General features: G+C 38.7%; 1 protein-coding gene across 1 annotated transcript in view; it reads left to right on the top strand.

Annotated features, from left to right (window-relative positions):
- fat2 (FAT atypical cadherin 2) overlaps nt 1-23,861 on the top strand; it is a 203,723-nt gene that overhangs the window by 159,565 nt on the left and 20,297 nt on the right. Inside the window, exons 15-20 of the mRNA XM_028813216.2 lie at nt 12,076-12,290; nt 12,538-12,675; nt 13,277-13,420; nt 14,924-15,121; nt 16,518-17,301; nt 19,339-19,490. Coding sequence (XP_028669049.2) covers nt 12,076-12,290; nt 12,538-12,675; nt 13,277-13,420; nt 14,924-15,121; nt 16,518-17,301; nt 19,339-19,490 — 1,631 coding nt within the window. The remainder of the gene's footprint in view (nt 1-12,075; nt 12,291-12,537; nt 12,676-13,276; nt 13,421-14,923; nt 15,122-16,517; nt 17,302-19,338; nt 19,491-23,861) is intronic.

The raw sequence follows: 23,861 nt of genomic DNA, 5'->3' as shown, positions 1-23,861 counted from the left end.
ATAAGATCCATCTTTTATGGAAAGATGTAAACAGTTATGCCTGCTACTTCCTGTTGTTTCAAAAGCTGAAGCTGATCCATTGTCCTTAAGCTGTTCAGGTCCATGAAGAGATTGTACTTTCTGACTTCGAAGAAGAGTGTGTTTTTGATTTGCCATTTATTCTTTATTCTATCACAGTAATAATATTGTGCTGTCCCTAAATAATTTAGTGAGGGAGATGCCAGATAGATGTGACTTCACATATGGTTTTACTCTGCCTTGAGCAACTCACTTTTTTTGCCATGGTAGACTATGTGGTTACCAGAACATATGTTCTTTTCAAAAAAATTCACAAAAACAAAAAAAAAAATCACTTTGGAGTACAGAGGAGCTTAACTTTAATTGATTATGTCTGCATCTTTAACAAATGAACTTCGCAGAAGAGCCAGCAGGGACCCAGAAAAGAACAATTTTTGCTTATACATAGTTATAAAGGAACAAATTGATAATTTGAAAGAGATTGTAGTTTAATTTTCTGGGTAAGGATACATCCAAGTAATGTTGGTACGAAATAAAGTTAACTATTTTAGGCTCTAAAGCAGTCTAGCTTGGTTGTAGTTAGTGTTTTTAAATGTGAAAATAGTTCAGATTGCATGACTTTAGCTATAATGAAGTCTGTTTTTCCATAAAAATATCTGTTTTATATAGTGAATGAAAATTTTCAACTGAATCCTAACACATTTTGAATGTTTCTGGTAATTTAAAATAAATCAGTGGACATGATTGCTGATTTTTTTTGCAATAGGAGAAAGGAGATACAGTATCACTAATCAACATCCTCAAATTAATTAAAGATGAAACGTCAGGTTATATTTGATACTAATTACTGATTAATATACTGCATTTCAAAACAAGTTTCAGACTAACTTGAGCAGGTCAAACTTGCTCTTTTATAGCAATATTGATATGTTTTAATGAATACAATTGAAAGATATTGACTTACATACATTAATTGTTTTAATATGGATAATGTAATATTGCTATCACTCTGTATAATCCACAGGGGGTTTTTTAATAAAAATGTGACTCCTTAGAAAATAGCCAAGCTCTTTTTAAATGGCACCAGATAACAAAAAAACGAAGTTATATGCAGAAAATAATATCCATCCATCCATCCATCCATTGTCTCCCGCTTATCCGAGGTCGGGTCGCGGGGGCAGCAGCTTGAGCAGAGATGCCCAGACTTCCCTCTCCCCGGCCACTTCTTCTAGCTCTTCCGGGAGAATCCCAAGGCGTTCCCAGGCCAGTCGAGAGACATAGTCCCTCCAGCGTGTCCTGGGTCTTCCCCGGGGCCTCCTCCCGGTTGGACGTGCCTGGAACACCTCACCAGGGAGGCGTCCAGGAGGCATCCTGATCAGATGCCCGAGCCACCTCATCTGACTCCTCTCGATGCGGAGGAGCAGCGGCTCTACTCTGAGCCCCTCCCGGATGACTGAGCTTCTCACCCTATCTTTAAGGGAAAGCCCAGACACCTTGCGGAGGAAACTCATTTCAGCCGCTTGTATTCGCGATCTCGTTCTTTCGGTCACTACCCATAGCTCATGACCATAGGTGAGGGTAGGAACATAGATCGACTGGTAAATTGAGAGCTTCGCCTTGCGGCTCAGCTCCTTTTTCACCACGACAGACCGATGCAACGCCCGCATTACTGCGGATGCCACACCGATCCGCCTGTCGATCTCACGCTCCATTCTTCCCTCACTCGTGAACAAGACCCCGAGATACTTGAACTCCTCCACTTGGGGCAGGATCTCGCTACCAACCCTGAGAGGGCACTCCACCCTTTTCCGGTTGAGGACCATGGTCTCGGATTTGGAGGTGCTGATTCTCATCCCAGCCGCTTCACACTCGGCTGCGAACCGATCCAGAGAGAGCTGAAGATCACGGCCTGATGAAGCAAACAGGACAACATCATCTGCAAAAAGCAGTGACCCAATCCTGAGCCCACCAAACCGGACCCCCTCAACACCCTGGCTGCGCCTAGAAATTCTGTCCATAAAAGTTATGAACAGAATCGGTGACAAAGGGCAGCCCTGGCGGAGTCCAACTCTCACTGGAAACGGGTTCGACTTACTGCCGGCAATGCGGACCAAGCTCTGGCACTGATCGTACAGGGACTGAACAGCCCTTATCAGGGGGGCCGGTACCCCATACTCTCGGAGTACCCCCCACAGGATTCCCCGAGGGACACGGTCGAATGCCTTTTCTAAGTCCACAAAACACATGTAGACTGGTTGGGCAAACTCCCATGCACCCTCCAGGACCCTGCTAAGGGTATAGAGCTGGTCCACTGTTCCGCGACCAGGACGAAAACCACACTGTTCCTCCTGAATCCGAGGCTCGACTATCCGACGGACCCTCCTCTCCAGGACCCCTGAATAGACTTTTCCAGGGAGGCTGAGGAGTGTGATCCCTCTGTAGTTGGAACACACCCTCCGATCCCCCTTCTTAAAGAGGGGGGACCACCACCCCGGTCTGCCAATCCAGAGGCACTGTCCCTGATGTCCATGCGATGTTGCAGAGGCGTGTCAGCCAAGACAGTCCTACAACATCCAGAGCCTTGAGGAACTCCGGGCGTATCTCATCCACCCCCGGGGCCCTGCCACCAAGGAGTTTTTTGACCACCTCGGTGACCTCAGTCCCAGAGATGGGGGAGCCCACCTCTGAGTCCCCCAGGCTCTGCTTCCTCACTGGAAGGCATGTTAATGGGATTGAGGAGGTCTTCAAAGTATTCCCCCCCACCGACCCACAACGTCCCGAGTCGAGGTCAGCAGCGCACCATCCCCACCATATACAGTGTTGACACTGCACTGCTTCCCCTTCCTGAGACGCCGGATGGTGGACCAGAATCTCCTCGAAGCCATCCAAAAGTCATTCTCCATGGCCTCCCCAAACTCCTCCCACACCCGAGTTTTTGCCTCAGCAACCACCAAAGCCGCATTCTGCTTGGCCTGCCGGTACCTATCAGCTGCCTCCGGGGTCCCACAGGACAAAAGGGTCCTGTAGGACTCCTTCTTCAGCTTGACGGCATCCTTCACCGCCGGTGTCCACCAGCGGGTTCGGGGATTGCCGCCACGACAGGCACCGACCACCTTACGGCCACAGCTCCGGTCAGCTGCCTCAACAATAGAGGCACGGAACATGGCCCATTCGGACTCAATGTCCCCCACCTCCCTCGGGATGTGGTCGAAGTTCTGCCGGAGGTGGGAGTTGAAGCTACTTCTGACAGGGGGCTCTGCCAGACGTTCCCAGCAGACCCTCACAACACGTTTGGGCCTACCACGCCTGACCGGCATCCTCCCCCACCATCGAAGCCAACTCACCACCAGGTGGTGATCAGTTGACAGCTCCGCCCCTCTCTTCACCCGAGTGTCCAAGACATGTGGCCGCAAGTCCGACGACACGACCACAAAGTCGATCATCGAACTGAGGCCTAGGGTGTCCTGGTGCCAAATGCACATATGAACACCCCTATGCTTGAACATGGTGTTCGTTATGGACAATCCGTGACGAGCACAGAAGTCCAATAACAAAACACCGCTCGGGTTCAGATCAGGGGGGCCATTCCTCCCAATCACGCCCTTCCAGGTCTCACTGTCATTGCCCACGTGAGCATTGAAGTCTCCCAGCAGAACGAGGGAGTCCCCAGAAGGTATGCCCTCTAGCACCCTCTCCAGGGACTCCAAAAAGGGTGGGTACTCCGAACTGCTGTTCGGTGCATACGCACAAACAACAGTTAGGACCAGTCCCCCCACCCGAAGGCGAAGGGAGGCTACCCTCTCGTCCACCGGGGTAAACCCCAATGTACAGGCTCCAAGTTGGGGGGCAATAAGTATACCCACACCTGCTCGGCGCCTCTCACCGGGGGCAACTCCAGAGTGGTAGAGAGTCCAGCCCCTCTCAAGGAGATTGGTTCCAGAGTCCAAGCTGTGCGTCGAGGTGAGCCCGACTATATCTAGCCGGAACCTCTCAACTTCGCGCACTAGCTCAGGCTCCTTCCCCTTCAGAGAGGTGACATTCCACGTCCCAAGAGCCAGTTTCTGTAGCCGAGGATCGGACCACCAAGGTCCCCGCCTTCGGCCACCACCCAACTCACACGGCACCCGACCTCCTTGGCCCCTCCCTTAGGTGGTGAGCCCATGGGAAGGGGGACCCACGTTGCCTCTTCGGGCTGTGCCCGGCCGAGCCCCATGGGTGCAGGCCCGGCCACCAGGCGCTCGCCATCGAGCCCCACCTCCAGGCCTGGCTCCAGAGTGGGGCCCCGGTGACCCGCGTCCGGGCAAGGGAAAACGCCGTCCAAAATGGTTTTTCTTCATAGGAGGTTTGTTTAACCGCTCTTTGTCTCATCCCTCACCTAGGACCAGTTTGCCTTGGGTGGCCCTACCAGGGGCATAAAGCCCCGGACAACAGAGCTCCTAGGATCATTGGGACACGCAAACCCCTCCACCACGATAAGGTGACGGTTAAAGGAGGGGAGGTGACGGTTAAAGGAGGGGAGAAAATAATATTTGAGGATTAATACTCCTTGGCTTCAATTTGTTTAAAATTGGTTTGAGAATGTTATGATATCAATAAGGGCAGAAGCTAGTAATTCCAAAAAGTACTTGATTTTGCTTCCCAAGAGTGCACATATAAGACTCAAGGATTCTGAACAGTGAATGAAGAAGCATATGTTTAAACATTTTAAAACTGGACATGTTCTCACTCCTTAAGTGTTCTGTCACTGCTTAAAACATGAGAGTAAACAACAACTAGGAGGAGAGGAAGAGAGGTTAGGAGCCTGCGCTGATACAGCACATTGCTGCACCCACCACATGACGAACCACCTCAGGATCCCAGATTGGGACCCGAGTCAGCCATGCAATGGGCGACAACAACTAGGAGCACTTCTTTAAACTGGCAAACTGATTTGCACTTTTTAAATTAAAATTTCTATTTTTTTCCTTTGTTGGATATGTATGCCATTCTGTGAAATGGTTACAGCAAGGTCAGTCAGTCAGACATTTAGTCTTGAACATGGTCACAGGAGTCTGCTGGAGCCTATCCCAGCTAGCATAGGGTACAAGGCAGGAATAAACCCTGGACAGGGTGCCAGTCCATGGCAGGGTGAACACCCACACACACACCCCTACCACACACTAGGGTCAGTTTAGGATCATCAATTCACCTAACCTGCATTAAATCAGCAGCAAATTGTCTATTAGATTTGCTAATTTTTCATATTTTAAAGTATTTATGAATAATTGTTTGTGATTTTGCCACTGGCAATTTTTATTGTACCATGTGCCTACAGAGCCAGTGGTAGCCATAAAAAGTATTTGGTGCTCATGCTGCCTTCCTTCAATAAGAGGTGAGTTTGTGTGTTGCGATGTCTGTAAAGTACTTGTAGTATCTTAGGAGTATCAGTGCGCTACAGCTTAGTTCTTGTTTTTTTTTTTTTTTTTTTTTTTAATATTTTTATTTTATTAATTTTCATTGTAATCATTCCATACAAACAGATCAATTTATAACCCAACAAATTTGAAGACTAATCAAACCCCACCCCTGAGGAGGAGAGCTTAGATAAAGGAAAATTGCTTAAGGCAACATTAAACAAAAGAAAGGGAGAAGTAAATATCTATGTAAATAAGAGATGGAGAAGGGAGTTAAATGCGATAATAGTTATTTCTCTTATTCTAAAATAATATTGATTAAATCCTGCCATGTTTTGAAAAAATTTTGTCCAGATCCTCTAACTGAAAATTTGATTTTTTCCAATTTTAAATAATATAAAACATCGGTTTCCCACTGAATTATAAGAGGAGAATTAGGATTTTTCCAATTTAACAAAATAAGTCTGCGTGCCAAAAGTGTAGTAAATGCAATCACCGTTTGCTTGTCCTTCTCCAATTCAAGTCCATCTGGAAGAACACCGAACACAGCTGTTAATGGGTTAGGAGGGATTGTGATACCAAGGCTGTCTGAGAGGCACTTAAAAATTTTTGTCCAAAATGATGTTAGTTTGGTGCAGGCCCAAAACATGTGACCCAGTGAGGCAGGAGCTTGGTTGCAGCGTTCGCAGGTTGGATCCTGCCCTGGAAACATTTTGGACAGTTTCAAGCGAGACAGATGGGCTCGATATATAATTTTGAGTTGAATAATTCTATGCTTTGCGCATATAGAACTCGAGTGAATTCTCTGCTTTGCTACCTTCCACTCCTTTTCTGATATATTGATTAAGAGATCTTCTTCCCAATGTCCTCTTGGATCTTTGAAAGGTAGGGACTCTAATAAGATTTTATATATTGTGGAAATAGTGTTTGTTTCCTCGAAATTGAGCAGTATTTTTTCCAGCATTGTGAAGGGTGCAAGGTGGGGGAAATTGGGCAATTTCTGTTTAACAAAATTTCTAATTTGAAGATAGTGAAAGAAATGTGTAGCTGGGAGGTTGAATTTTGAACGTAATTGTTCAAAAGATGTAACTATGTTGTCTATATAAAGATCTCTGAGCATTTTAATCCCAAAACTTTTCCATGTATTAAAAACTGGATATACTTGCGAAGGTTGAAAGAGGTGGTTCTTGCAGAGGTGCCACTGCATCTTAAAATGCTTTCTAATTTGGTTCCATATTCTGAGTGAGTAAAGCACAATTGGGTTATTAGTATATTTGCGATAACTTTCATTTATTGGAGAGCAGAGCAGGGAATATAAAGAAGTACTACAGGATTTTACTTCTATTGCGGACCAAGCCTGTGTATGTTCATTTATTTGTGTCCAGGTTTTTATGGCTTGTATGTTTGCTGCCCAGTAATAAAACTGAAAATTAGGTAAAGCCATGCCACCTTCTGCCTGAGGTCTTTGTAGGGTCGCTCTTCGGATACGTGGGTGTTTTGAGTTCCAAATGAATGAGGTTATTATTGAATCTAACTGTTTAAAAAACGATTTATTGATATATATTGGAATATTTTGAAATAAAAAGAGAAGTTTAGGAAGGATATTCATCTTAACAATGTTAATTCTTCCGGCTAGAGTGAGATGAAGGGTTGACCATCTATGCAAGTCTTGCTTAATTTTTTCCATACAGATGCCAAAATTTTGTTGATAAAGAGCTTTATGTTTACTTGTGATATTTACCCCTAGGTATTTAAACTGATCTGCTATGGTAAAAGGTAGGGTGTCTAATCTAATATTATATGCTTGTGAATTCACTGGAAAGAGTATGCTTTTATTCAGATTAATTCTAAGACCAGATATCTTTTGAAATTCTGTTAGTGCTGTTAAAACAGCGGGGACAGTGTTTTCTGGGTCTGATATATATAAGACCATATCATCTGCATATAGAGAAATTTTCTGTTCCAGTCCTTCTCTGACAATCCCCTTTATCTGATAAGAATTTCGGCAGTGAACCGCCAGTGGTTCAATAGCGATTGCAAACAACAGTGGCGACAAGGGACATCCTTGTCTGGTACCACGTTCTAGTTTAAAGTAGTCTGAGCTACAGCTTAGTTCTGTGCTAACAGAATACATACACAAACAATGGATCATTTAAAATGGCATGGCAGTTGGTTGTTTTATGATATTTAATTTTTTCTTATACATTATTATAAGGTTCTATGGTGTTCTGCATTTTCAGTGTCTATATGTTAAATAAATAGCAACAAGTCTCATCATATGTGAAGTCATGTCATTGTCTACCAGACCAGGGTCAAGGGTTGCTGGAAACAATCTCAGCTAGCGTACGGTGCAAGGCAGGAATAATCCCTGGACAGGGCACCAGTCCATCACAGGTCAAACACACACACACACACACACACACACGCACACACACACACACACTTGGGCCAACTTGGTGTTGCCAATCCACCTAAATTGCAGTACTTTAGACAGTGGGAGGAAAGCAGAGCATTCACAAAAAATCCACACTGACATGGGGAGACCATGCAAACTCTATGCAGGAAGGACCCGCGATGCGAACCTTGGTCTCCTTACAGTAAGTCACCAGCGCTCCCAGTGCACCACCATGCCGCCCATTATAGCAAGGTGTAGACAATTAAATTAGTCAAATCAACAAGCCAAGTCCTCTTGATTTAAAAGGCCCTTGGAGCTGATTAAGCACAACATTTATTTCTTCCACTTTCTGGCATCTGGCACATTGAGAAGCAGACTATTTAGTTGTTCACAACTAAAGATAAATTAGAAAGTTTAGCTATTTTATCTAAAATTCTTACCTGTTGCTATAGCTAAATACTTCTATGCTTATGCAATTTTTGTCTTCAGTTGCCTGTCTCTAAATTTATTTCTTGTCTTGTTTCCAAATGGATATCCTTCATTTGATCTACTATATGTACCAGCTTTTTATTATAGGGATAGTCAGAGTCTTTTCTCACAGGATAGTAGTTCACTCCATGGCACACATACATTCTTTTATACCGAGTCCACAGAGAATCACCTATTAAAATAACATACATGTACTAAGAATACTTCAGGAAAATTGGATACCCTGAGAAAAAATATTATGACAGCAGGGGTAACATGTGAACTCCATATTGTGACTGAGGAATCAAACCTATGTCCTACCTATTTGTGAGGCAGCACTACTAACTGCTGTATCACTGTGCCGCTCACTGAATAATGAGTTACCTGGAAAGAGTTCCCTATCAGTTTATTATCAACAGACAAAAATCCCTTCAGAAACTAAGGCAGAGGGGTGGTCCCCCACATAGAAGCTGCTGCAGAAACAATGCTTCCATTCATTCCTTTCTGTTTGCTCTGATTATAGGACAGACATTTTCATTTCTGCATTATAATATATGTTCTATTTGTCGAACAATGTTTCTCTTATATTATGAACACCCTGTATATTTTGGTTTTGGGAACCTTTTATTACCAACATGTATAATCCTATCTTCTTAGCTGAAGATTATGCAGTGTTTATCATGACACAGGCCTTGTTTAACCCTACTAAAGCTACAGGCTACGTAATTTGGCACACATCCTATTTTTAATGTCTTTGAGCTTTTAGAATCCACCAACAGTAATTTAATGCAACTCTAAGTCAAGTAAACAGAAACTGTGAACAGTAAGAATAAGTTTTGTAAGCAGAGTATATTTGCCTGAAGTGTAATTTTCAACAAACCTTTGCTAGCATGTCTATAATTAAGGGACAGTACCTTCATACAATTCACCACTTGTTCATTTATTGAAGGCGATAAAATGGCTTTAAAACAAATATCAACAACTTTAAAAAAAGCCGTGTAAGCATGTCTTACTTAGGGCTTCCTTATGGCATTTGAACCTATGAAATAAAGTTTTAGACACCAAGCTAATCGTTTTAGTGCTCAAAGATTCTATCAATGTCTCATTGTTCAAATCACATTCTTCTAGTCTCCTGGTCCATCAGTCCATTATGGGCCGCTTAGTGGTGTCACTGAGCCCTAAACCCCCAGACACAGCTACACACTGATAGTTGGGGTTTAAGTGAAGGTATTTTTATTAAACAAATTGATTCTAAACTGGTCTTGTTTCCCCTAATTACAACAATACAGTCCTTCTTTCCTTCTTTCCTTTGCTACTCCTTTTTAAACTAATCCAAGCAAGTGTTGTTTCCGTCCTCCCAACTCTGAGTCCCTGAGTGAATGGAGGTGGCCCCTTTTATACCGGACCCAGGAGCAGTTCCCATGTTAGGGCACTACAGGCACGAGCCTTGAAAAGTAGGGACAACTGTCCCTTCCAAATCCCCTAACAGTCTCTCACAGAAGCCAGCTGGGCTGCCCCCTGGGACTTCAACTCCCAGCATACCCTATGGGCGCAGAAAAGGGCATAATAGTCCAGGAATGCCGCCACCCATCGTATTGGGGTAGCATGCAATTTTGGAAGGCTTTCTCCTTCCATCTGTCCACAATCCTGGAGTCCCTGCCAGGTAAAGGAATGGGTGCTTCATCCTGACCTGAATGCCAATGTGTTCCCACCATCTGTCACACTATCAGTTTCTAAGCCTGCATAACATAGACACAGGGTTATGTGGGGTCTTGGCCTGTCTTGGCAAGTCAACTTAACCTGTCTTTAGGAAACTGGAGCACAAAAATCATGCGGGCACATGGGAATGTGCTAATCAGACAATGGCAGAACCGGTTTAAAAACCTTTGCAGGAAATGGCACACACTAGTAGTAGTTATATTAAAAATGTGTTTTTCATTTTATCAAATTGTAACATGAAACTATTCCCAGTTTTAATACCTTTCACTCAATTAGTGTAAGAGGTTCTCATTCAGAATTATTGTATTATATAGACTGATCTGTCAACAACCCTTCGTCTTCTTTTTATAACTTACGCCCAGTTGCATTTGACACACTAGCCCATAAGTGCCTTTTCTATCAAAATCACAGTCCATGCTCTGCTGAGAAGAAGATGCTTTTTCGCAGCCGGTGACATTAGAGGTCATATCCTTCACTAATTTTCTAACAGGATGTGTTTTGCAGTCAGTAAAGGCAAGACATGTAAGAACCAGAGTGACCGTATCAGAAAATACACAAGAAATATTAGGATTAAAGAGTTTTCAAGCACAGTGTGGTTGCTCTTATACGGCATTTTTTGTAATCTCAGCTGCATTGTTATGAACTTTCCAAGGGACCCAAAGTCTACTACTGCATTAAAAAAAAAGAAACAGGTTTGAAGATCGGAGACTCGAATTAAATATTTTCCCAACACCTAAAACGTGTCCAAGTCCTTCCAATTTTCATATTGCTCTGTTTGTTCTAATTTTTAATTTCTTCTTTGCTTATTCATCACTAGCTGAAATACCCAGTGTTGCCCGGGAGGAAAATAAAGTGTTTTTTTTTAATTGTTTGAGAAAAATACAATAAAAAAAAAACACAACGTTAAAAATAAAAATAAATGAACAAACAATGAAGACTCACTAATGTGCTTGTCTTGCGGTCTTGTATATGTTATCCAGCTGACGCTCAGAACGGGCCAACTCTATTTAATTTCAAAAAGCAAGAGGGGCGCGGTGGTGCTCAAACGTAAAGAATGCTGGCAGTCACCTCCAGTTCGCCCACTGGTGGTCATTCCAAGTGTCAACTGGATGATAATATGCAAAGAAGACTGCAAGATAACCCCCCACCCTACCCAGAAGAGCTTGGGTTATGGTTGATTTCACCCAACAGTATCTTTAGTCGACCAATGAGAAACGTGTGTTCCAAGTTTCATGAAAATCGCTCCAGCCGTTCAGAAGTGATGCTAGAACATACATACATACACACACACATACATTGACTTTTATATATAGAGATTATTTGCTGTAGAATATTAATTCCTTTACAATTCTGAGAAACAACTTCTGAAGAAGGCTCTAAAACCAGAACACTATGCATTTGTTGTTACTTTTTTGGTATGATATTTAACCCTGTGTGACTCTGCAAGAGAAAAAAATGCACAAACCAAAGGTAAAGGTTTGGGATCTGCCACAACCCATATAATTGTAGCAATGTGTAACAACTATATAACTTTAAATTTAAAAAAAATAAAAAAAGCAGTGCCCACCGTTGCTTTACAGTAATGGTACTGAGGGTTACTTAGGCTCCTTCAGTTGCTGGGTTCTGATTAACTGTCTTCTTCTAGTGTCGATTATATGTTTGCAGGGCCTGAAGGGGAAAGTGGCTTTGTGGTCGCTCTGGAATTGACATCAGGGTTCCTCACAGGTCTCCTCTTCCATTCTAGGGCTGCAACAGAGGGAGAGTTTATATGTGTTCAACTATGTAACCTATCCCTTGTTTCACTTAGCGATGCAGGGCTTCTAGCCCGCTCCTTAGTCTCATGTGTGTGACACCTGCATCAGCATAATGTCCTCTGAAATAACATTTATGGGCTTAAAAAGTAAGAGTCATTTCAAAACATGTGAAATTCATTATTCTTTTAACATCACATAGTATAGCATTCTTCATCTTGTTTAATCTTATTGAAGGCTTTGATATGTCTGAGCAGCACTGGGTGAAAAACAGAAATAGTCATTCACAGTAGTCCATTTTAACTATTTCAAACTATTTATCTATTTTCAGGTGTTATTTATGTAAATGGCACTCTGGATTTTGAACAAGCCCATGAATACTACTTGCTATTAGAGGGGGCAAGAGAAGGATCGTCTTTTCTTAATGACACTACTATGGTGGTTATAAACATTACTGACATTAATGACAACCACCCACGATTCAATCGTGAAGAATACCATGCAGAAATTTCTGAGGATATTTCACTGGGGGAGATCATCCTGAAGGTACAGTATGAAAGGGATAGTATAAGCATTTTTTGATTTAGCCCATACTTTGTATGTTAGCACCCACAATTGTTTATTATTTTTTTCTCACACAGATGATTAAGTGTGTTCATTTTCTCCAGTGACAGTCTTGTAACTTTTTAATTTATGTAATACATGCATTAGCAAAGTTAGATGCAGAAAAATGATATTGAGCATTGCAGTGATGACTGCATTGTTCTAAATACACACTTGTATTCATTTTAAGGTTTCAGCAGAAGATCTTGATGGACCAATGAACAATCAGATTCTCTATAACATTGTGAATGGTGATCCACAGCAACAGTTCAGTATCGATCGGGACACTGGAGATATCTGGGTTAGACATCATTTGGACAGGGAGGAAGTAAGAATGTTTTGAAGTCTTTGATTGGATTGTGCTATTAATAAATAAATAAATAATTTAATTAAAAATATATCTAGTGTATGCCCTGCGGTGGGCTGGCGCCCTGCCCGGGGTTTGTCTCCTGCCTTGCGCCCTGTGTTGGCTGGGATTGGCTCCAGCAGACCCCCGTGACCCTGTAGTTAGGATATAGTAGGTTGGATAATGGATGGATGGATAAATCTACTGTATATATGTTAGTATTTTAAGATATGCTTAATTTCATTAGGAACTATTCCACTTTTAATTTTTATTTGCGTGTTTGTATTGTGCCTTCACTTAGTGTTTCACTTTATGTTTTTTTCCATGTCATTATAATTCTTCCTTCTATTTCTTGGAAAGTACTTTGGGTTACACATTTTGAAAAAGTGTTATATAAATATGTGTTGCAGCTATCTATTTAAGTGTCTGAGTAAAGAATTTGTATTTTTCTTAATATCAGTTAAATTACATTCATTATTTTAAGTAGAATACCTCCTTGGGTGAAGGCTGAAGTAAAACAGAACTCTAAGAGTTTCAGAGGTGTGTCCTTTAATTTCTTAATAGTTATTATTTTCTTTGGTAGCACTCCAGTTACACTTTGATGATTCGTGCATCGGACAATGGAAACCCTCCTCTGTTCAGTGATGTTCAGGCTGTCATAAAGGTCTCTGATGTCAATGACAACCCTCCTATCTTCTTCCAGCTTAATTATAGTCTTGTCATTCAGGTATGAAAAAAGAACCTTTCATATTGCTGCAGTTTAAGTTCATAAATTCTAATTCATAATCATAAGTAAAGAATTCATTTTGTTTTCTTCATTAGTTTAATGTGTTGTTTTTGATATTTGGCTACTAGAAATGTGTTATGGTCATTAAGAGCGATGCAGGTAAAAAAACTAATAAAATTAAAAAATTATCTGATAAGGAAATATAAAGAGGAAGAATGCATCATTATTTATGTGGAATTAATTAAACTGCATATTATTTTTAAGTGCAAAACTATTTGTATAAACTATGAAATCAACTTAATTTCATATAGTATTGCATAAAAAACAATGCAAATGTTTAGTTTGATTAAATTTTACGGAATTTTGTTGTCACAACAGTTATACCAGGATACTCAAGTCCAGTCCTGGAGGTCCGTAGTGGCTGCAGTTTTTCATTTGGAAGCCAGGCCTAGCAGATAATGAAATTTGGTGTTTAATTATATGGCTTGTTAGTGCTTTCATTTTTCCAAGACAAATCTTTAGCACATTGTAGATTTTTCACTTTCTGAGAGCATTATCTGAATGTTTTGTGGTCCGGAACAAATTTGTACTTCTTGGTCATTTCCTTCTCTCTCATTTATTGGAAACATTGTTTTAACACACATACTTCATGATGCATATACACAGGTTTAAATGAAAGCATATTAGCTGGAGAGCTGATAGTTCCTTTGTCATTTGCACCTCATTATAAACTGATGGCTGGTTAAGAAATCAGGCACAATTAAAAATTTAGTGGTTAAAACTAAAAAAAGCAACTAAGGGTTCTGACTCCTGCGGTGGGTTGGCACCCTGCCCAGGATTGTTTCCTGCCTTGTACCCTGTGTTGGCTGGGATTGGCTCCAGCAGACCCCTGTGACCCTGTGTTCGGATTCAGCGGGTTGGAAAATGGATGGATGGATGGGTTCTGACTCATAACAAAGACGTTAAATAAAACTAAGCTCAAAAAGAACGTTTTGCTTTAGTAGTAAATAAATGGATTCTAGTTAAAAATTTGATTAAAGCAAAAACCATGATTGGAGTTGAGTTATACTATGTTTGAATGAAAGCAGTTATAAATCTAATTACATCCTCTCCGTGGTCTATTCTTGCCATTCATGACAGTTTGCGCCTGTTTGTGTTGTGTAGAAAAACTGACGTGTCAATAACTACAGTAGATATCAATAGATTGTGTTATTAGTATGTCCTGGAATACACAGGACAGATTTCTCTGTTCAACTTTATTTCCTTTACACTAACTGATTTCAATAACTGATTATTTTGTCATTGTTTCCATGGAAGATGCCTTTTTTCTTATAAATAAACAAGTACTTGAGATATTACCACTTCATATTGTCTATTTTCAAAGCAGAGGAAGTAAGTGAAGTTTCAAAATCATTAATAGCTGTTTTCTTTTATTAATGAATTGAGGTAGGTGAAAACAATTTAACAAATTCATTGTTAAAACTAAACACTTTTTAATTATAGGAGGAATGTCCAATTGGCAGCAGCATTCTACAGTTGTTTGTGATTGATAGGGACACTCCAAAAAATGGGCCTCCATTTTCTTTTCGGATAATTGGTGGGCATGATGGGAAATCTTTCCAAATCAGTCAAAATGGCCTTCTGTCAACAGCAGCTGTTCTAAGAAAGAAGATAAAGGAAGATTACTTGTTAGAAATCCAGGCAAGTATAAATAACCAAAGTCTGGTTATTCTTCAATGAATATTGTTACAATGAGCATGTCATTTAATCAAAGTGAAATTATTTTTATAGAATTATGTCATGAAGTTTTGAAATGCTTGCAAATAGATAACACACGATAATATATAGAAATATTTTGAGTGTCCAAATTATGGTATGATAAATACATATATACAGTATAGAATACAGAAACATTGCCTTGAATATGTATCCATCTATTTTATAATGTCTTTCTAAAGCACAAAGTTGGGTAGAATGCAAGAAACAATTTCAGATGGTATAGCAATCTACTGCAGGGTACAAATCCACGTTCATATTAAGAATTAACTCAACATGCACATCTTTGTAGAGGTGTAAGAAACTGGATTAACTGGCTAAAGCCCTCGGGGGTACAAGGAAACTATGCAAGGTCCACACAGACACCAAACAGTCCTGGGTATTTCACTATGGAGCCTGAGGCATTAGAGCAGTAGCACCAGTGCTTCAATGCTGCCCTTCTTAAACTGAGTTTTTAAATTAATATAGTTCACAAGTAAGTAAATGCCAGGAAGCCTGCATCATTGTATTAGTTAGTTGCATGTGTATTTACCCCAGTCACACAATGTATTTTTGAAAGATCCTTTTCATGATTTCACATTCATATTGTGAAATGCATTCAAAGAAATGTTTTAAAGCCTTGACCAAACTGATCAACTGTTAGATCAAATGTACCACTGGGAAAAATTCATTTTGTTCTTTTTAGTCCATCTTCCTTGTGTATTCTGTCACTGTTACAATACTGTATGTAGGTGAAAGAACTTTCTTTGAATTGATACTTCACCTTCCATCATTTATTTTTCATTCCTTGTCAATGAGTCAGTTTCCTGTGTGGAAAACAGCAAAGCTTTTCTTTGCCTGGGACATGTAGAGATTTATACAGCACCATCTACTGGTAAACACTGACAATGCAATTTATCTTTGATTAAATAAATGTGTAGACTCCTAGACGGTGTAAATAAGATAAATACATCTTCTTTTTTTTAATCATTTTAGCTGCTGCAATTAGAAGTTTCAGTCTTCTATATTGACATAAGTATTGACGACAGTGTAAGAAAAAGTGAAAAATGCCGGTACAAAACCTAAATAGAACCTGTAATTTTGAGCCAAACCCTACAATTAAACCCTGTCTAAAAGGATCAGGGTACTCTGTTTAAGATGTTTTTTTACTGTTTTACAGTGCAAGCACATATACCACACATACTAAACATTTTACAATGAGCAAATATGAATATTATTAAATAAAGCACAAGCTCAATTATTGATTTTTCTGATGCTACAAAAGATCATGAAACCATCTAAAATTCTGTCTTTTGTGTGTGTTTTTCTTTCTTTACTTTAGGCAACAGATAGTGGTTATCCTCCACTTTCTTCCTCGTGTTTTGTAAAAATCAAAATAATAGAAGAGAGCCTATATCCGCCCTCAGTAGTACCCCTTGAGATCTTCATCACAACCATCGACAAAGTATTTACTGGCAAAGTCATTGGGAAAATCCATGCTACTGACCAAGATCTTCATGATGTGCTCACCTACTCTTTAGCTTCAGAGTCCCCAGTTAATGGGCATTTTACAGTTGACTCAGTAGATGGCAAAATCATTACCAATGATATTCTAGAACCAGGTCTATATTCCTTAAATGTGACAGTCAGTGATGGCAAATTTACATCATTTGCTTCAGTTGATGTGTGTGTGTGGCGTGCCACCCAAGATGTATTGGATAATGGTGTGACAGTTTCAGTCACTGGGATTTCCCCTGGAGAGTTTATTGGGTACCACTGGAAGAGCATTCAGAAAATTCTGGGGGATATACCTGGAGTTACAAAACAGGCTGTCCATATTGCAGGCCTCCAACAAGATTCAACTGCATCAGGACTCGAAGCACTACTTGTATTAAAGGAAAAGAACAGCAGTTTGGATATTATGAAGGTATTAAATAAAAACTTTGAGGAAAAAGATGGTTTTAAAGCTCTGCAAGTGAGACGTGGACTGTGCAGAGGAGGCAACTGTCCACCAAGCTGTAAATTTACTGTTCAGATGGATTCAAGCAGAATTTCAACGCACACCACAGCTAGGACAAGCTTTATCACACCTCACCATTTTTGGGAGACAGTGTGTTCATGTAACGGTAAGTGGTAGATTTTTAAAATTATTATTATATGTCAACTGTTCAGTACTTTTAAGCAGCTTCTAAAAACAAAAGCCGCATGTGAAAATAGTCACAATAATTCTCCTACAATGCTATTTATCTAAATCTCTAACTGGTGATGCTTATTTATAAATTAGTTCATTTTTCATTTTCTCCCTCATAAAAACATGAGAAATCTGGCAAAAGAGAGGAGACCATCCCGTCCATCCAGGTTGTTTGTTCAGCTAACAGCCAAGCCATCCCAATATCTCATCCAGATATTTCTTAAACATTGTCAAGGTTTCTGTTTCAACTACATTAGTTAGTAGTTTGTGCCAGATTCCCACAACTCTCTGCATAAAGAAGAACTTTCTGGCTTCAGTCTGAAATGCACTTCCCCTAAATTTTCACTGGTGTTCTTGAGTATGTAATTGTCTGTTTAGTCATAAGAATTCTTCTAGTTCTATTTTGTTTTTGAGAATTCTAAAGACCCAGACTAGGTGCCATCCTTTCTCTCTCCTCCCTACTTAATTCAACAAACCATTAGTTCTGCCGAGGAGTAGTATTTTTACTTTATTTAATAAAAATAAGCAATGTTATTAAAAATTAAAAACTCTCAGTAGCTCATCAATTTTTACTAATGTCCTTATCATGACTGAAATGAAAGTACAAAACAGTTACACTATGCGTATTTCTGACAAAATTAATTTAAAAATATTTTAAATTTTATTTTTCTGTCAGAAAGAATGAAAAACAGCCCTTTAAATGAATGGGATGGTTTCAAAGATTCTTCAAATATGTATTAAAACCGATTGTAGAAATAAAGAAATGGGATCACCTAACATTACGTTATAATGGAAACATCACAATAAACCCTCTGAGAGAGCTATTACCTTTGACTGTTGATACAGAAGTCTGAAGCACAACATCACATTTGTGAATGTCTATCATTGATTTATTTTGTTTTTAAGTTTAATACATAAATTCATAAGTGATGGGACCAGAAAAAAATATATAGACTATGCTCCTGCAAGAAAAGAAGCACCGAGTAAGATAACAAGCTATTGAGATTTCTCCTCTGCAGGAACAGTATTTTATATTAAAGAATGGAAATTTGCAAAGAGATGCATTTTCTGTTTTGATACATCATGTACTCAAAGCAGATCTGCAAATGAAGATGGAAGGGAAAGTACATGTTAGGAGTAAATTACCTTTTCTAGTTTTAGAAGTAGAAAATGCTGTCATTTTTAAACTTGACACAATTACAAGCTTTGCAGTTAATTATAGATATTCCACATCTTGGAAGAACTGTGTAATACAATAATGTGTCATTTACTGAGAATCCAGAAATCATCTTAGAGTACAGAGTGTATATGCAGGCTTAACTATGTATCATAATTCATTTGTAAAATGTTACTAGTAATAAAACCTGAGTAGATTATATAAATGATAGTCTACAGTAATGGGATGAGTATAAAGTGGATTAAACCTGTTTCTGTATTTTACCGACTTATACTGTCTGATGATCTTTTGAACACTCTTCAAACCTCTTAATATTACAACCACCCTTTAAACTAAGCTTACACTAGTAATCAAATGTATGGAATTACCTGACAAGTTTCATGTTGTTGATAGTAGTATGGTGTTGTACCGTGTTAGCCATTGCAATGGATGCAATGAGAAGGCAAGCAAAATGACACATTTTATTGGCTAACCAAAAAAACATTACAATATGCAGGCTTTTGAGACAGCTCAGGCCCCTTCTTCAGGCAAGATGTTTTTGATAGAAATTGATACTTCAAGACATGCTCTGCATCAGCAATGTCTTGATATAGTAATTTCTATCAAAAATACAAATATTTCTTGTTGATTCCTGACTTTTGATCGCTATTGAAGATTTAGACAAAGAAGCACCACTTCTGAATTAACACTGAATTGCCCAAATTCACCATGTAATGTTGATTTCAATGGCTGGTTTTATGTATCCCATTTGTTTTAGGTATGATATAACTTTTGATACTTTTTTAAAATTTCTAGAATCTGCCGCAGAATTCAAAGAGAACAGTTATCTGAGGTACAATTACATCAACGATAACACAGATTTTTTTAATCTGTCCCTGCGTCTAAGAACCAATCAGTCAAATGGATTGATCATGGTCACCAATGGGACAGATTCAGGAGCACTGCGGGTAAGTGTCCATCACATTCTATTTTAATTTTACATATATATTACCTACAAACCTTTAATCAAGGGATAAGCAAATCCCTGCTGGTAATGAGTGGGACATTGCTGTTCTTTTAATGCAAATAAAACAAACTTGCCTGGTTGACTCAGAGCTGACTCAAGAAAGGCTCTGGTCTGATGGCCAGTGAGTACCAATATTAATTCCAAAAGTGGTTGCCTGTTTAGCCCGAAAATGACTCAAGAGATGGCTTCAAAGGTAGCTTCTAGCAAAATAAAAAAAAACCTTTGAGTAAGTAAAAACATTTTGGAACTAAGTCTCATTGATTAAATGCTGCATTACAGTTCTTAGATCCTAGGTTCCTGGATCAATTTTTATCTGTGTAGAGGATGCATTTTCTTCTTGTTTGTGCTTTAGTTTTCTACAGATACATCCCAAACTTGTTAAAATAAAGATAATTGGTAACTCTAGACTGAACCAATATGAGTGAGTGTGTTTATGATTAAAAGAGTGTCCAATGATGTAGTAGAATCTCTGGAAATCTTGTGTCATGCTTTTATAGCTGATGTTACTGGGATGGACTCTGGCACCTTTTGAGCTTGTAAATGGATCATTAATCCATCCATCCATTTCCCAGATCTGCTTTTCCTAATCATCAGTAGTGGAGCCTGTTTTTTTGCAGAAGTGGAAGCAAAGCAGGAACCAATGCTGGAATTACTGGGCTTACACACTATCACCAAGACAGTTTAGTTTCCAATCAATCTACAGTAACACATACATTTTTGAGTTTTTCAGAGTACACAGATGAAATAACACACTTTAACAAGGGGTGAACATACATATTCCACACAGGGAGATCTGGGATGCAGAACTGAAACCCAGCCCACTTGATCCAAGAGGCAGCATTGCTAAGCACTCTGTCCTTGCATCAGACAAGGATGGATAGATCTATATATGTATGCATATGCCTGCAAATATATTGTTTGATTTATGTGTAAATGTATGCATGCGTTTATATTTATATGCTTCATTTGTAATCTTTGTCCATCAAAGTACTTGAAACACAGCAGATACTGATTATAATGAAACAACTGATGGGAAACTAATAAAGAAAATCTAGTACTGTACACCTTTAATATATAATTCATTAGAGTAAGTGGCTCTGTTTTTATAGTGTATCTACTAGTTATGTATGTAAATATTAATGTAGCATATGCCAACGATTCTACGAGTGCTTGTGTTTGTGTGTATGCTCTATACAGTTTGCAGTTGGTAATTCTTTATGGATTTGGAGTTCCTTATCGCCATCTGCTGACTGAAATTCTTATAACTGATATTTTCAATCTCTCCCAAGAACATAAAGCTGTGCCTTATTTAAACACATATATGCACAATCATTGCTAATCACTGATACGGTACCATGTCCTGAATATAACAATTAACAAGCTGAAGACAATAAGATTAATCTTACTTATTACAAAAGGCTCTTCCAAGCTATCTTAATTTGTTTAAATTCTTCAGCTTTGTGTATTTGGCATTAATAGCACTAATTGTATTTACTTGCAAAAAAATAAAAACTGCAAACCACTATGATCGTTGGCACTTCCATCTGTTATTGTTATTTCAATCACTGCTTTAACTTTGCACATTTTTTAGGTTTCTGTGTGGGTTTTTCCTCCAGGTATTTTGGTACCTTCTCACCTCCCAAAGTAGTAGTAGTAGTAGTAGTAGTAGTAGTAGTAGTAGTACTATTGCTGGTAGTATCATGTGTTCAGTAAGAGTTTTACCTGGATGTTTAACCAAACATGTGGGTTCAGTTAATTAATAGCTCCATATGAATGAATATGGATGAGAGTATGTCTTGTTATGGACTGATGACCCATATACAGTTTTTTCCTGCTTTAAGTAATCTAAGAACGTTAAAAAAATGTTAGTAGATTTTTTGAGATTACCAAGTCATTCATATTCTTCAGAATTTGTCTAAAATAAAATTAACCTTGACTGACAAGTTTCTACTACCCTACTTTACTCATCCCAGTTCTGCTTCTTTAAGTCAAGGTCTGTCGCAGAATCACTAGATTAAAGGTGTGATGTCAATGAATTACACGGAATTCAGAAGCTAAACCTCACATTAATTTGTTGCTAATTTAGAGTCTTTAATTATCCATTAAAAAGCATGTCTTTGGAATGTGAAGAGAAAACCGCTGCGGTAAAAGAAAACTACACGTAGACACGGGTAGACACAGGCAGAACATTCACCATCCAAATACAGTATCCGAGAGGAATTCAGACACTATAACACTCCACTGCCCAAATTGATAATAATTAAAATTGCCATCATTCCTACTCTGCCCCTGAGTAAAAGTTCCTAAAAATGTCCAGTACTTTGGTTGTTGTCTTACTTGGTATTTGAGGATGAAGCAGCTTAGGATGTTATTAATTTCTGTTTTCCATACCCGAATCACTCTACATTTTCGAAACTTTTTACCATGGTTTATGAGCCACTAATGTTGAAATCAGCAGAATCTACTGAAATGAATTGTCAACTTAAAATCTCATCTGTTCAAAAAGGTATTTGGGTAGCTTTGCTGTCTGTGGGTGACTTTTATATTGTCCCTATATTATATATTGTTTTGATATTTCATTTTATTCTGTAATTTATTGTTCAGTACTTTGTGATTTTTGTCTGCGATAGGCGCTTTATAAATGCATTTTTACATACTTACTTATCCAATTTAAATTATGTTTTATTTTCTGTTTATATTATAAGGACTTACGTGATGCATTACTGGATGGGAGTGTAATTCTGTTTTACTGTATTGGTTTAAGTATTCGAGTTGTCTGCAATATTATTTTTCATTACTGCTTTATAAAATGTTATGATGGTGTCATGTACTGTATATTGTGTTGTTTAATCGCATTTACCTTGTTATGTGTATTGATGTAAAACCAAGAGAATTTCCTAGCAACTACTCTGCCTGGAATTAAAGGTCAAAGTAGCAGCTGATAAAGTACATTTTAATATAACATCAATATCATGAGGGCATCTAAAACGTAAAGAATACACATAGAAAACTCTTTTTTTTTTTACTATGTTACTTAATTCTTCTACTTTCTCTTCATCTTTTCCCATTTTTTTGGTGGGACGATTAACTATTTTACCTTATTAACTAATGTTAAAATAAATTTAATCAATATTACATTTTCTTACTTCTCCAATTTGCTTACATTATAGGATATGTACATTGTCTCCAGTAATAGATACCATGAACCCAGCATTTAATTTCTCCCAAGACTGCCAACACCTTTAGTAGTTTTGAAGAAAGAAATGGCCACTAATCCAGCATTAAAACAATTCACTTGTAATAGTATAACACGTGAAAAGTTATATGATAGTAGAGGCTATAAGGCATGGCTAGATTATAATAAAAAAGCTAGAATAATATCACTTCCTACTTCTTTGTAAGGCATGTAATTTGAAATTGTAAACTCTTAGTTTGTATGGGGCCTTGGCTTGTGCCCTAACCTGTTCTACAATTTCGCCTAATCTTGTTGCTTCAAATCTTGGCAAACACCAGGAACAACTTGTATAATGAGAAAGTGGAGTGCTTTGTGGTTGGCACAGATTAAAAGTGATTCTCTGTTCCAATGCTGCAAGATTTTCAATAATCATAACATTTTTTTCTGCATATTATTTCTCTTTTAACAACATAAATTACTACCCTGTCTACATAGCTGGCTCAGTGTACATTTATAAAGAGACCTTTATATATCCTTCAACATGCTGTAAGTCATAACTGTCTGATAATAGTTATTATAAGGAAACAGAGAAGTAAAAATTAACAGCAGTTGGCCTTCATGTTCATATAGACTTTTATCCTTATAAAACTATGAATTTAGTGAAATGATAAAATTGCTAAATAACCCTAGAGGATATTCCAATTTAGTGGCAAAGGAAACTAAGTTAATGTCTTGAGCCTCACTTATTTGTTTGCCCTTCGGGAGGCTTTTCCACTTGTGCTGGTCTGATCATTTTTTTTGTTGCTTAGTCTTTTCCTCTAAGGTGGGTCTATGGTTGAAACCAGGGTCACTGTGTTTTAAAAACATCTTATCAAGAAGAGATCTAAATAGATTTCCCAAATAAAGGAATGGCAGGATACCAGTGGTGGTCTCATTCCTGGTATTTGATTTTACTGACAAAGGTTATCATGAGAATGTTAATTGACAAGTTCTTTATTTTCACTTATGGTTTTCAGACTAAAATAATACAGAATGACAATAGACATGTTTGTTTTCTAAAGGAAGGCATAACTGGTCATTTTTTCCACACCTAATTCGTTTCTAGTATCCTTGTACAGAACTTATTTATTTAGTTTA

The sequence above is a fragment of the Erpetoichthys calabaricus genome, chromosome 11 (genome assembly GCF_900747795.2).
Source record: "Erpetoichthys calabaricus chromosome 11, fErpCal1.3, whole genome shotgun sequence".
Taxonomy (NCBI): domain Eukaryota; kingdom Metazoa; phylum Chordata; class Cladistia; order Polypteriformes; family Polypteridae; genus Erpetoichthys; species Erpetoichthys calabaricus.
Note: the sequence above shows the minus strand (reverse complement) of the source record. Positions and strands in the feature narration are given on the sequence as shown.